This window comes from Penicillium odoratum, assembly GCF_028828045.1.
Source record: "Penicillium odoratum strain IBT 22623 chromosome Unknown utg000001l_segment0_segment0, whole genome shotgun sequence".
In the NCBI taxonomy this organism is placed as follows: Eukaryota; Fungi; Ascomycota; class Eurotiomycetes; order Eurotiales; family Aspergillaceae; genus Penicillium; species Penicillium odoratum.
In genome coordinates this window covers 3709766-3724489 of record NW_026643143.1, presented here as the reverse complement: position 1 = coordinate 3724489, position 14724 = coordinate 3709766, and the positions used below count along the sequence as shown (strand labels likewise).

The 14724-nt window shown below is 49.7% G+C and overlaps 5 protein-coding genes across 5 annotated transcripts; 3 read left to right on the top strand and 2 right to left on the bottom strand.

Annotated features, from left to right (window-relative positions):
• Window positions 1-2158: 2158 nt before the first annotated feature.
• Window positions 2159-7042, top strand: N7520_001414 (putative ABC bile acid transporter; the record flags this gene model as incomplete). Its single annotated transcript, XM_057135349.1, has 3 exons — window positions 2159-2482; window positions 2580-5171; window positions 5225-7042. 3 exons carry the CDS (start codon window positions 2159-2161, stop codon window positions 7040-7042), a joined length of 4734 nt encoding a protein of 1577 aa, XP_057001285.1.
• Window positions 7043-7733: 691 nt separating this feature from the next.
• Window positions 7734-9858, top strand: N7520_001413 (aspartate--tRNA ligase MSD1; the record flags this gene model as incomplete). Its single annotated transcript, XM_057135348.1, has 3 exons — window positions 7734-7911; window positions 7978-8693; window positions 8740-9858. The coding sequence occupies 3 exons, from the start codon at window positions 7734-7736 to the stop codon at window positions 9856-9858; spliced, it is 2013 nt and encodes a 670-aa protein (XP_057001284.1).
• Window positions 9859-10381: 523 nt separating this feature from the next.
• cox10 (protoheme IX farnesyltransferase) lies at window positions 10382-11968 on the bottom strand (the record flags this gene model as incomplete). The annotated part of the gene is made up of 1 exon (XM_057135347.1): window positions 10382-11968. One exon carries the CDS (start codon window positions 11966-11968, stop codon window positions 10382-10384), a length of 1587 nt encoding a protein of 528 aa, XP_057001283.1.
• A 520-nt stretch (window positions 11969-12488) lies between these two features.
• N7520_001411 (putative monosaccharide-P-dolichol utilization protein) lies at window positions 12489-13434 on the top strand (the record flags this gene model as incomplete). The annotated part of the gene is made up of 2 exons (XM_057135346.1): window positions 12489-13118; window positions 13177-13434. 2 exons carry the CDS (start codon window positions 12489-12491, stop codon window positions 13432-13434), a joined length of 888 nt encoding a protein of 295 aa, XP_057001282.1.
• Window positions 13435-13588: 154 nt separating this feature from the next.
• Window positions 13589-14375, bottom strand: med8 (RNA polymerase II mediator complex subunit MED8; the record flags this gene model as incomplete). Its single annotated transcript, XM_057135345.1, has 2 exons — window positions 13589-14195; window positions 14251-14375. The coding sequence occupies 2 exons, from the start codon at window positions 14373-14375 to the stop codon at window positions 13589-13591; spliced, it is 732 nt and encodes a 243-aa protein (XP_057001281.1).
• Window positions 14376-14724: the final 349 nt, after the last annotated feature.

The following is a 14724-nucleotide window of genomic DNA, read 5'->3' as shown; positions in this document are numbered from 1 at the left end:
AAGGCCGTTATATATTGGATTTGACCCTTGGTCCAACGAGCAGCTCGCCTTGGTGTATGAGTATTTATTGAGACAAGTATCTAACGGTAATCATGTCCATTTCTACTACCAATTGACAGACAGAGGGATGGAGCTGATTGATCACTTCAACCAAAGCTTTTGATGACCAAAATTGCATCGAATTGGGTACCTGGGAGATATCATGTTCAGAAGTGCCAGACTATGAAAATTCAGTAAAAAGGTTTTTGGTCAGTGGTCAATCCCCCAAATGGGTATGTAGACAGCTACTGAAATTTAAAACTTTGCAGGTCTCTCGCGGTATAAATCCATTTACAAGATTGCTAGAGCACCGACACGCGAAGCCCGATCCTGACTACTAGTGGCCGAGACGAACCCGGGAAGGACCTTCTTGCTCAATGTCGCTATTGGGAATCTAATCGACTCCTATATACACGAACGGTATTCTTCTCGAAACCCCCAATTTGGGGCAGCCTATATGGAACAGCTACAGCTCTTGACGCAGGACCCTGATCTTTCGACTTTTGACCTCTTCCTACCAGATTCAGGCAAGTCCGGCCCAGCAGAAATATGGAATCAGGCGCATTTATCCGATGATCATGCCCAGTGGGGCTCGGATTTTGTTATGAGCAATAACTTCACCGATGAACGGAAAGCTGGCTATGTGATGTGGGACGCATGTCGTATAGGGGACTTTGAGAATTTTCGGAAGTAGAGATGAAACAAAACCCAACTATAGTATAATACAGTAATTACAATAACTCACTAGCGTTACATGATCTTTTATAGGCGGCTAGTATTTTCACTTAAGCCTCATAGACTAGCGTCCTTTCACTACGGACCGAAAATAACGCGTGTGTGTGTCTATCAGGTACAATAAGCAATGGGGAACAGTCGTCCGCCAACGCAGCTAAAATCACAGCTTTCCAAATCAATTGTATAGGAATGGAGTGCTATGGGAAGTTTCATTCGCTGTGATTACTCTTGATTGCTAAAGTTTCAAGATTTTTGAACAACTTCCATTTGAAGACTCAGTTTAACTCTGGGGCAACCGCCTTCCATAGACATCCAAAGGGCCAATTTTCTGCATTTAATTTTGTGTTGGAGTATTTGCTCCGCGGTCAGATGAGCTTTTCTAATGCTGACACACGCATATCCCATTCCACTGTGTTAGACCCTTTCTCTACTCTTGACACCACTGCATTCTGACCTTTTTGCCTTCTTTCGTGTATGCGTAGCATATCACGTCCAAGACATTGTAATAATAAAAACAATCCCATCCATTGAAATTTCTGCATTTAGTACATTCATAAATAGAAACCCATGTTTCAAGCTACGTGTATGCTTGCATAAATTCTGTGATACCCGGGCCCCACCCCAGTAGACTCATCCTGACAGCCTAGGTCAACCCCGAGTCAGCGGCCCGAGTCAGGGAGATCTGCAAATAGATAACTGATAACTGAATAACGAGAAATTGCAATATAAGAGAAATGGAGATCTCGAATGACGTTTACCGATCATGTCCAGATCGAGGCTTTCTAGTCTACAGCGTGATATGTCCCTGAATTAGTGGGTTAGATGATCACGAAGGCCTTTATGTCCATGGGACATCTAGTAAAATCAAGTAGAGCTGAAAGCGAGTGTAATTTCCGGGTGTTATCTATCTCCAGTCCAGACCATACCAGAAGTGGATCCCCCACCCCCTCGGCTTAGCCTGAACTGGAGCCCGCTTTAGCCTGGTCCCGCTCCTACGGAGTTCCGATCATGCATGCAAGCCAGACCCATGAGTCATTGGATCAACCAATGATACTTCTGCTTACTCCCTACACCGTTTTTTAATGTACCAAACCTCCCTCGGACCCATGGCTTGACCATCGACATGATTGGTAGACTTTGAAATTGAATAAGAAACCGATCAAGCACGAGGGATCCGTGCCGGGACCAAACATGGTGATTGACTCACCATTGCTCATTAAGAGCATAAGCATCGGCTAATCCCCGCTCGATTGCGTGGATGCGACCTTAGCAGCGAATGGCGAATACGCTATGACTATTTGGTAGTTAAGATAAGCACAGCATCCCCATGGGATTTTTGATTCGTTTCCTTCTTTCCTTCTACTTTGCTCAACGGTAATGAGGCATGTCCCTTAACACCTCCATTGTGACGGGCTCCGTCGCCCTGGGATTAGTCGGTCTTGATAGTATCAAATTCATCAAGAGTATCGCCGATCGCATTCTTCGACCCCAATATGATGAAGCCAGTCTAGCAATCACCGCTTATCGCGACGAGGACGGTGAGGCTACCGAGGAATCCCTCCGAGCCTTTTCAGATAAATGGCAACGTGCAGCAATCGCATCATTCTCAATCAGTGGATTGTCGGTTTCTCTGGCTCTGTCGATTCTCTCAACTACAAACAGCAATCTGAATGAGCCGCTGGTGAACTGGCTACAATTCGCAATCTGGGTACGTACAAACATGGACCAATCAAACTTAATACCCGCGCTTGAGCAAAACATTCGAATGAGAACGAACCTCCTAAATTAACACGCTGTCTCCACAGGTCTTGCTTTCACTACAAGGAATTGCTTTCTTCACTGAGCCGCGCCCAACCGCTCGATTCCGACTGGGTCAATACGCCTTTGCGGGAAGTCTCATATCTATCGCAGCAGCAGGCTTTGAACTCAGACAGGCATACATTTCTCAAGATGGCCTTCTCCAAAATCGAACTTGGGTCGCCCTGGTCGGTGCCAACATCGGCAGCGCTCTCCTTCGCGCACTATTTTGTATCCTTCTACCACGACGCCCCAATATCTATTTCGAGGGTCAAGTCGTGGATAAAGAGCTGACTGTTTCAACTTTGGGTCGCTATACCTTCGTGTGGGCTAGTGACCTGCTAAGCTTCACAGTCAACAATAAGAATCTGAATTTGACCGACCTCCCGAAGCTCCGAGCCGACAAGCGTGCAGATCGTCTTCGCGGCAAATTTGAACGAGCCAAAGGAAATGGAAAGCTTTGGAAGGGGCTGCTCTTGACGCACTGGCCCACTCTCCTCCTCCAGCTTTGCTTGACAGTGATGTTGGCGTTCTTGGCATTTGGCCCCCAAATCGCATTGTACAATGTTCTCGGCTCCCTTGAGGGTCGGGGGAGTGTGGGTTGGACCCCTGAACGATCATGGATATGGGTTCTGGCATTGGGAGGCTTCATGCTCGTATCTTCCTTCCTTGAGGCATGGCTCTTCTGGTGTGTTTGGTCTAAGCTTGCGATTCCTATCTACGCAGAACTTACAGCTCTTGTGTTCGCGAAATCGATGCGTCGAAAGGATGCCAAACACACAAAAAAGTCTGCGGAAAAGGACGACTCTCAACCTTCTAAAGCCTTACCTGCCGAAGAGCAGAAAGAGGAAGACGATGATGATGAAGAGGGCATGAAGAAGAGTCGCCAAAGCATCGTCAATCTTGCCGCTGTGGATGCTCGTCGCATTTCCGACGTGACCTCATTCCTCTACCTGATTCCAAGTGCTATCTTGAAGATTATCATCGGGTGCAGCTTCCTAGTCAAGGTCCTAGGATGGCAAAGTGCGTTAGCTGGTCTCTCAGTTTGCATCTTGATTGCGCCGATGAATATTGGCGTGACCAAGCGATACACCAGTGCGCAAGACAAACTGATGAAACACCGGGATCAGAAAATGGCCATTGTGACGGAAGTTCTTCAGGGAATTCGTCAGGTGAAATTCTCCGCTCTAGAGGGTCAGTGGCAGAAGAAGATCGCATTGGTTCGAGAGAACGAGCTAGGGGCACTCTGGACTTCCTTCTTCTATGATGTTTTCCTCATGGCTATTTGGATTCTGGGCCCTATCGCTTTTTCGTCAGTATCCTTGACGGTTTATGCCATTATCAATGGCGGGCTATCCGCCTCGGTTGCTTTCACAGCCATGGCAGTCTTCGGTTCTCTGGAGATGGCACTCGCCATTCTACCCGAAATCATTACCAACCTGCTGGAAGCCGTGGTCAGTGCTGACCGGATTGACGAGTACATGGCTGCCTCGGAGAAGGTCGTCAATACTGTCCCTGGTGAGAGCATCTCCTTTGAAAATGCTTCAGTAGCATGGCCTGCAGAACACCACCCCGGAGAGGAAGAAGATGAGGAAGAGCGCTTCCTTCTGCGCGATCTGAACTTCAACCTGCCGAAGAAGGGTTTGAGTGTGATTTCCGGTCGAACTGGATCTGGAAAGAGTCTCCTTCTTGCTTCTATCCTCGGTGAATGTGACGTCCTGGGAGGTACTGTGAAAATACCTGTTCCACCTACACTCGAGACTCGGTTCGATCACCTGGCCACAACTGCGAACTGGAATATCGACGACGCAATTGCATACGTTGCTCAGATCCCATGGATTGAGAATGCAACCATCAAAGCGAATATCCTCTTTGGATTGCCATACAATGAATCCCGCTACCAGAAAGTCCTCTTTGCGTGTGCGCTGGAAAAGGACTTGGAAATGCTCCCCGATGGCGAACTGACAGACATTGGTGCGAATGGCGTCAATCTGAGCGGTGGTCAACGCTGGCGTGTGTCATTTGCTCGTGCATTGTATTCCCGAGCAGGAATTCTTATCATGGACGATATCTTCAGTGCCTTGGATGCACACACTGGACGTCATGTTTACGAACACGCTCTTACGGGTGAGCTTGGTCAAGGGCGCACCCGTGTTCTGGTCACCCACCATGTCGCTCTTTGTTTGCCTCTGACAGATTACTCTGTGCTCTTGGAAAATGGCCGTGTGAAGTACGCGGGCACGATTGATGATCTCCGAGAATCTAATCTCCTAGAGGACATTCTTCGTGAAGAGCAGGCCGCAGAGGAATCGGATCAGAAGCCTGTCGATGATCAAAAGGACGCCAATGATGTGGACGGAGGAACGCTTCAGAAAGTTATTTCGAGCACTTCGCGGAGACGCCAAAGCAATGCCGCTAATGGGGATACTGCTGCACCGGCCAAGGATACTCCAAAGAAGTTTGTTGAAGAAGAGGGAAAAGAAAAAGGATCCGTTCGACTCACTATTTATAAGACTTACTTTGGGATGGGTGGTCGTGCTTTCACCTGGGCTGTTATAATCTCAGTTTACCTTTCCTATGCCATTCTGACGGTCGGACGGGTAAGTTAAATTCAAATATCTCCAGTGCCGTTCCTTTGGCTAACACATACTAGTCTTGGTGGATCAGTGTTTGGACCACCAGATCCTCCAACGCGCACGCACACGTCAATCCCGAATCGACTCAAGCATTGCTACAATACTCTATGATGCAAACGAATATGGTTACTGCGACTCAGGATGATAACCATCTCACCATGTACCTCGGAGTATACATCGGAATCTCCGTTGTGACATGCATCATCGGAACTATTCGATTTTATTGCATTCTGTCTGCAAGCATCCGCGCGTCAAGAAACCTTTTCGATTCCCTGTTATTCGCCGTCTTACGTGCTCCGCTCCGCTGGCTAGATACCGTCCCATTGGGTCGAATTCTCAACCGGTTTACGGGAGATTTCCACGTGATTGACTCACGGTTGGGGTACGAGATGGGCTTCTTGCTGGGTGAGACATTAGATGTTTGTGGAATCATGGTTGCTGGCATCCTTGTCTCCCCGCTTGTACTTGTACTTGCGTCTGCTCTTCTTATCATTTCCCTGAAGCTGTCTATGACTTACCTTGCCGGCGCCCGTGAAGCCAAGCGTCTGGAAAGTACAGCTAAGAGTCCTGTCTTGGAGCAGTTTGGATCTAGCTTGGCTGGATTAGTGACCATTCGAGCATTCAGCAAGGCTGGTGCTTTTATCGATATCATGTACGGCAAGATCAATGCCCATGCTCAGTCCTGGTGGGCGGTATGGCTGTTCAATCGCTGGCTGGGAATTCGCATGAATATTGTTGGTGCAATCTTCTCGACCCTCACTGCAGCACTGGTTATCTCTCTTCCTGGCATTTCGGCATCGATGGCAGGATTTGCGTTGAGTTTTGCCTTGCAATGTAACCAAGCAATCACACTTGCGCTACGACAATACTCTAACATCGAACTTAACATGAACGCTACCGAGCGAGTCATTGAATATTCCAACATCGAGCTTGAGAACCAAGGTGGTGTGGATGCACCTGCTGCTTGGCCTACTGAGGGTCGCTTGGAGGTCAATGACCTGGTTGTGGGATATGCTCCAGATCTCCCACCTGTACTCAACGGGCTCAGTTTCACTGTCGAGAAAAACCAGCGAGTAGGTGTGGTTGGCCGTACAGGTGCCGGTAAATCATCTCTCACATTGGCACTCTTCCGCTTCCTCGAAGCGCGCCAGGGTAATATTTTCATCGATGGTCTGGACGTGGCGAAGATCAAGCTTCACGATCTCCGCAGTCGGCTTGCTATCATTCCTCAAGACCCGGTCCTTTTCTCAGGCACCGTGCGAAGCAACTTGGACCCATTCGACGAGTATAGCGATACCGAACTGAACGACGCCTTGGCTCGCGTGCATCTCGTCTCCTCATCCGACGACGAAGCTACTCTCACCTCCCGAACTGCACCGCATCAGTCAGGCAGCACTGGGGCAACTACACCCGATACCGCCACGGTCCAAGCAAGCAATTCGAACATCTTCTCGTCGTTATCAGCGACTATCTCGGAGGGCGGTCTCAACCTCTCACAGGGTCAGCGACAGCTCCTTTGTCTTGCCCGTGCCATTGTGGCCCGTCCTAAGATCATGGTTCTGGACGAGGCAACCTCGGCTGTGGACATGGAGACGGACGCACAGATCCAGCAATCTATTCGAGCTGAGTTTGGCCGTAATGCGACTACTCTGCTCGTCATTGCGCATCGTCTAAGCACAATTGCAGACTTTGATCGTATTCTCGTACTGGATGCGGGTAAAGCAGTTGAGTTTGCTTCGCCTCGAGATCTGATGGACATTGAGAACGGAGTGTTCAAGAGTCTCGTGGAGAACAGCGGCGAGAAAGATGTGTTGGAGAAGATGATTTTCGGTTAAGGCAAAAGCTTTCTGTGGAGTTTTGATACAAAGGTTAAACATATTATGGCTAGAATGGATTTGAGATGTGAATATATTATGTTATTATTATTATCTATTTGGTCGCATGTGCCAGAAGTCCAGAGACCGAGTAAATTGTCATAAAGGAGTCCACGGATGTTCAGTTCCCGACCTGCAAAGCAAGAGGAACCTTCAACACTAGAAACAACCTTTCCATGACCCAATCTCTCTTCCATGCACTGCATTATATCCGATCTACGGCATCTTGCCAGTAGATAAACACCTTCAAGTTGAAAAGGATCAGAGATGCCTTCATCGCGTCCGTTGTTTTAACAAGGTGGTGTGCCGAACGCAGATTTCAAACTCCCTTCTCCCGAGTCTTGCAGCCCTTAAGCCCTCAAAAGAGGGAGAGCCACAAGCCTCAGGGAGTTGAGATATATCATATAGAACACACTAGGCTTTCATCATTCTTGAAATGAAGTCAGTTTCAAAAATTCAATCCAAACGGAAAAGCAGGTAGACTCACGAGTATTAAACTTGGAAGGATGAAGAAAGAAGAAAAAAAAGTGCGATGTTGGACCCGCAGTTATATTCACCCACGCTAGGCTATTTTGGGCGGGCGGCATCCACGTTCTTTTTCTGCCGTTTCCAATCATCAGACAAATCGTTTTACTTGTTTGTTCCATACATCATGAGGGTTGTCCAGCTGTCAATGCAGCTTCGCTCAAGCTTATATATTTCCCCTTTGCTTCGTGTCTCCTCAAAGTCATGGGTGCCATCTGTTGCCTCGCGGCGGTTCCATCGCCCGGCTTGTCTCCGAGAGCAATTCCGAGAGCTGCCTAGCTTCCTGGAGGCTTATAAGAAAGCGGGTTGGTTATAGATTCATATTTCCATTTGATGAATATCAATTGCTTATATACTGTTCTGTTTTGTAGTGGATTTCCCCCCAGCCACCCATGACTTCGAGTCCTTCCTCTCGCAGGCCGAGCCCAACACCGAAGTCGTCCTGCATGGATACCTAGGCCATAGAGCAGATCTCTCGAAGAAGCTCTCGTTCGTCCGTTTGACGGACCCAACGATGAAACACAGCTTGCAGATTGTTGCATTTGCCAAGAACGAGGCCTTTGAGCAGCTTAAATCGCTCAATGCCCACAGCCCCGTCGCAGTGCGCGGAACTGTGCAGAAGAAGAAGGCAAAGCCCACCGAAGGAGATAAACCTGCTGAGGATACATGGGAGCTTGCACTGGAAGAGATTCATCTTCTCAATGATTTCCCCAAGGAGATTATCATGACGCCGGAGACAGTGTTCTCGCCCGAGCACCGGTATCTACAGCTCCGTTCGGATGCGAAGCTACGTGAGGCGTTGAGATTCCGGGCTCAGGTGCACAATATCTGTAAGCAGGAGCTGGAGGAGAGCTGTCAACCGCCCTTTACGGAGATTGAGACTCCATTGTTGTTTAAGTCGACGCCGGAGGGAGCGCGTGAGTTCTTGGTGCCCACGCGCCGACCCGGACTGGCCTATGCCTTGCCGCAAAGTCCCCAGCAGTATAAACAGATTCTGATGGCTAGTGGGTTGCCACGATACTTCCAGTTTGCGCGTTGTTTCCGGGATGAGGATCTTCGGGCAGATCGTCAGCCTGAATTCACGCAGGTATGTTGACAATCAACCATTACTAGAAACTACTGACTTTGTATAGCTTGATCTTGAGATGTCTTTCGCCAAGGGCGAGGATGTTATGCGCACAGTTGAAGGTGTTATCCGTCGCCTCTGGTCCACTCTGATGAAAGACCCTGCCCCAAAGGGTCCTTTCCGCAGGGTTCCATACCAAGAAGCCATGGCTCGCTATGGATCTGATAAGCCTGACACCAGATATGGCATGGAAATCATTAAGCTGGACCATCTACTACCCGTCGACCTAGTTGGCAAGATCTCAGACTTGAATGATCCCATCGTCGAGGCCTTCAAGCTTGAGGGCAACGAAAACGATCCCGCCGAAACACATCGCTTCATCAGCCAGTTCCTCGATTCCCCAGCTGGTGCTCCATTCAACAACAACCCAGACGGTGGCCCAGGTGTCTTCGTCTACAACGGCAAACAGCCACTCTGCGGCTTACAACCGTTCGGCTTCCAAGCCGCCGAGCTAGTCGAAGAACTGCTAGATCCCGATCACGGCGACCTAATCATCCTCCAAGCCCGTCCTCGCGCCCCCTTCTCCGGTGGCTCCACACCAATCGGTGACCTCCGCCGCGCCATACATGCCTCCGCCGTCTCAACAGGCTTCAAGCCCGCTCCCACCGGCTTTGACTTCATGTGGGTAGTCGACTTCCCCCTCTTCTCGCCCTCTTCCGACACCGAGCCCGGCCAAGGTGGCGCATCCGGCCTGTCAGCCACACACCATCCCTTCACCGCACCCAAGACCGCCGCCGACGTCGATCTCCTCCTAACAGACCCAGCAAAGGCGATCGCAGACCACTACGATCTTGTCGTCAACGGCGTCGAGCTAGGCGGTGGCAGTCGCCGTATCCACGACGCCGCCGTGCAGGAATTCATCTTCCGTGATATCCTGCAGATGCCCGCTGAGCGACTCGGAGACTTCTCGCATCTCCTTGATGCTCTTCGTGCGGGCTGTCCACCCCATGCGGGTCTGGCGCTGGGATTCGATCGCCTTGTCGCTGTCATGCTGGGTAAGGAGTCTGTGCGGGATGTTATTGCGTTCCCGAAGACGGGTAAGGGTGGTGATGATGCTATGGTTCGTGCGCCTAGTCCTATGACGGCTCAGGCGTTGGAGACATATCACTTGCAGTTACGGAAGTAGTTGCTGTTGATATTATGTATTATTGTGTGCATTTGGTTGCATTTGTCGTATGCTGGCAGCTTTGTACTATACGTGTACCATATATCTAGATACCCGGTCACTCTCTTATCAACACATTTGTGGAAATCAAAAATACCCAGGTAGAATATGTACGCTTAATCCTCTTCAATTATCGTTTCTACCATAGTTAGAACTTTGGAGCAGTTTCTCTGCCAATTGGAAGCGTCTTTTCGCTTTCATTATTGCTGATCATTCGATGTTTTCCTAAGCTTTTAAAACAACTACTATTTGACACGGCAGTGTCTAGATTTGAGTTTGAAATCTTGATAGATTGAGGAGATAATTTGATTGCTCCATATGGACATGTTATACAAGAAAATGGAAATGGAAAATGGAAACAGAGAACGCCACTCCCAACCGCTGTATAAAGTTGAATCAGACAATCCAGAAAAACAAAAAGGGCCCGTGGAAGGTATGTCTATACCTCTTTCCCAGCAATGTATACCCCAACACTGGTGAAGTCTTATACAGTAGACAAAACGCTGGCCTGTTTTGCCGTTGAAACGGAGGCTCGTGACTGAGAGTCAGTTTCGAGAGCTTCGTCGTCATCTTCATAATACAGATATTCCTCATCCTCCTCCTCGGGCTCGCCGAAGATATTGCGCCAGACACCATCCCACAGGCCCTTCTTGGTGACTAGTCCACCAACGAGTAGAATGGGCAACTGCCAGATACTAGCCCAGAAGAGACCCCGAGCGGTGCCCTGGGCACCTTGGTATTTCCAGAAGTAATAGGCTTTGTGAACCAGCCAGCCATTGGCAACGGTGCTTCCAACTAGGAAGCCATGGCCAACAACACCGATATACCAGAGACCAATGGAGATTGGGAACATTAGCACAGAATACCGCAATGCAACACGGGTATTCATGGCCGGGTTCACCCAAGCAAGCATTCTGTATCCAGCACCCTTGTATTCGTCCCGAATCAAATGCGAAAGGGCATTGAAGTGAGGGAACTGCCAGGCAAATAGGGTACCACCGAGCAACCAACCACCGATGCTGTTTTCGCTAAACAGCATGTCGCGCCAGGTGTCATGGCCCGTGGTAGCTGTCTGACCTGCCGCCGCAATCCAGCCCATTAGAGGCGGGATACCACCGACCACGGCGCCGACCCAGGTGTTGATCACATGGATTCGTTTCAACGGCGTGTAAACGAAGGCATACAAGGCGATATTTGCTGCGGACAAGGCTGTTGTTGTGGGGTTGGTTCCAATGTACAAGAGCCCCAGGCCGGTGACCGCAGTTCCGATAGCAAATAGAAGAGCACCACGGGGCGAGACCAGCCCGCGGACGAGAGGGCGATTCCGTGTCCGCGACATCAATGCATCATACTTTGGTTCAAACATCATGTTGAGTGTGTTGGCACTGCAGCATGAGAGGAATGTACCCGCGGTCAAGTAAATGAAGGTCAAGGTTGAGGTGGAGAGAGTCGGGAGTGGGGTCATGGCCGGGTCGAGGGTAAGGAGCGACGAGATGGGGTACATTCCGTATGCAGATGTAGTGGTAAGAAGGATCAGGAAGGAGAGTCGAGGTTTCGTCAGAGCAAGGTATGCAGCCAATTTGCGGCGAATGGAGGTGGTGGGGAGAGCGGATGAGAAGTTCGACAGTTGTGTTGATGCATCAAGTGGAATGGCCTGCTCCGGTTGCTCATTATTCGACTCCTCCTTCAATCTTTTCCTCCGTCGATGTGGTAGTTCACTTGGAGCAGATTCGGGCGCAATTGAGTCGGAGGTTGTCTCGGACGAGCTATTCGGAGTTGCCGGAGCATTCGGAGGCTGCGAGTTGGAGGAATTGGACTGGGAATTAGCATTGGAGGAAGCCAATGACGAAAGGAGACCGCTTGTGGTATTCGAGCTGTCATAAAGTCGATTAGGGGAGAAGTAGGTCTTGTGGAGGGGCGAGGAGGATTGGTTCGCTATGATGCCGGTTCGCCGTGAGGACGATAGGAATCGAACTGTTGAAGGGGCACAGGGTCGCGATTGAACCAAACATCGCGAATATAGCGCCTCTTGAGGCGGCCCGGGCCTCAGGGCGGACCGTAATAGGATCATGGCGCGTCTGGGATCCTTGAGAGACGAAGGAGCGAAAAGTGGAACGATGTGAACTTTCCCCGGCGGCGGCACGGACCAAACCCGCAATTTGAGTTGTTCGTCTTCAATAGATCGTACGGAATACTTTTCCGTTTCAAGTTCAATCAACATATGCGGGTTACTGTGGTTTGAAAATGTCATATACAGTCTACACGATGATCTCTAGAATGTTATGATCTTTCAAGGTCACAGACCCTACATATAAGACCAGGGTGTCCCCGCAGCTGAAATCTCAAGTTTCATGTATAACTCTTGAATGAGAGATTCCAAGGTTCGTCATGAGGATCTACTATTATGTGCAAATATTGAATTCAATTATTTTGACTTGTGATCTATTCCTCATATACATGCGTTGTGCATAAGTCCTTTGTTGACGGCTTTTGTACTTTGATTATGTCATTTTGTATCCGTAGAATGTCAACATTGAATGAAAGACTTTCAACCTTTTACACTTATCCTCTAGCTTCCAAAATTCCACATCATGGATGCCTCTAGCCTCCAGACCAAATTGGAACCTCTCCTGGAACACCTCCGCCCGATTATCGCACTGGTCCCTGAACCCATCCACGATGCTATCATCTCGCTGATCGGCGCAGAGTGCCACCGCACACTTCTCCTCGATCTCGATCTCTTCAACAACCCGGCCTGCACATCCCTCGCCATTTCCAAGGCACTCGGTCTGGCAATCGTCGGTGCCAGCGCTGTGGTCAAGCTTCCCCAGATCCTGAAGCTTATTAACTCGCGCTCCTCCGCCGGTGTCTCCTTTGTCTCGTACGCCCTAGAAACCGCCAGTCTACTCATCACCCTCTCCTACGGTGTGCGTAACCAGTTCCCCTTCACCACATACGGCGAGTCGGCTCTCATCGCCATTCAGGATGTCGCTGTTGGTGTCCTGGTCCTGACTTTCGCCGGCCGATCGGCCGCTGCCGCTGCCTTTGTCGCTGTTGTCGCGGCTAGTGTTTACGCGCTGCTTTTCGATCAGACTATTGTTGATGCGCAGACTATGTCGTACCTGCAGGCTGGTGCGGGTGCTTTAAGTGTCGCCAGTAAGGCGCCTCAGATTTATACTATCTGGCGTGAGGGTGGAACTGGACAGCTGAGCGCGTTCGCGGTATGTCACCCTAAGTATATCTTTTTTTCGTTCAAGACTGACTTTTATTTCTTTTAAGATCTTCAATTATCTCGTCGGTTCCCTATCCCGCATCTTCACCACTCTTCAAGAAGTCGACGACAAGTTGATTCTCTACGGATTCATCTCGGGCTTCGCTCTCAACGTGATCCTCGCTGCCCAGATGGTCTACTACTGGGACAGCCCAGCGCCCAAGCAAAAGGCATCACGCAAGTCCGCAGAGAAGCCCATCTCAGGCCACAGCACCGCAGTGCCCAAGCCGAACTCGAAGTCACCCACAACCCGACGACGAGGCTAGGTCTTGCATAATCGTATGCTGCGCGTCAATTGGCTAAATTCGTTGTAACTCGTTTAATTATACAATTTCGGATTCATGAAGTCATAAACTCAAATCCTAGAACCAATATTCTTCAATCTTCCATCCTAGATACTGTACGCATTCCCGTAGCGATCTACGGCATCCGCCCAGTAGTCATATACCTCAAGATATCCCCCAAAGGAACAACAGGCACAGCAGCATGCGCATGATGAACCGCAATATCAAACTCTAACCCCGGCCCACCCCCAGACTTCCGATGAACCCCAACAATCTCATCTTCCCCCTCACTCTCATCCTCATCCTCCTCTTCTGAATCCCCCTCATCATCCTCCAAAGTCCTCTTCAACCCCGTAACAACAGCCTGAACACCCCCAGGGGCATCTCGCTCCTCGAGCGTGAAATTTCCTCCCCAGTTCCTCCGCCGCGCTTCCTGATTCGCCTCAAACGGCGCCCATTCCCAGAGCTCACCAAGTTCCTTCTCGGTAAGTGGCTTTCCCTCTGAGAATCCAGGAGCTGCGGGATCTGTACCGGCGACCCGGCCGCGCGCGACCCAGTCTTCGACGCGGGGGTCGAGTTTTGTTCGGAGGAGTTGTTCGAGGGTGTTTGATTGCGTGCGGCCGGGGTATTCTGGGCCTGGGTAGGCTACTAGGGTTGAGAGGAGGTCGCGGTGGTCGGAGAGGTGCTCTGAGACGCTGATGAGGTTATTGGAGATGATGCTTGCTTGAGATTGGAGGGAGGACCTGGGAGGTGAGTCTGTTAGTGGTGGTTTTTTGTGGCTGGTTCTGGCCTGCGTACCATTGCGGGAGAGGGTCGCTTTGGTTTAGGCTTGCGATTAGGGAACCCAGGGAGCGGGTTAATTGGACTAGTCGTTGACGGGATTGTTCAAGGACTTTTATTTGCTCTTGGTTGAGGGTCGACATGGTTAAGGAGGGGGAGGTTGTGGAAGTTTAGGTATTGGAGTTCGGAGAGGTTTAAGGAAGCTTTTGGTGGGTCTAGGAACTATGAATGGCATATAACCATCTCTATACAACATTTACAATATTTACTACCTACATCTATTCTTTGATGTATTACGAAGAACAACCTAATGGAATCAACAATTAATGTTAAAGAGAATTGAATCTACCACGTCTCTTATATTCCGTACTCCCCCACCTTACCTCTCAGGTCACCCTATTTATAGATCCCATCGCGAGGAATTGCTTCACCCAAAATTCTATACTTATTTCGCTAAGCAGCCCAAAGGATGAACAGATCCCAAAAATAGCC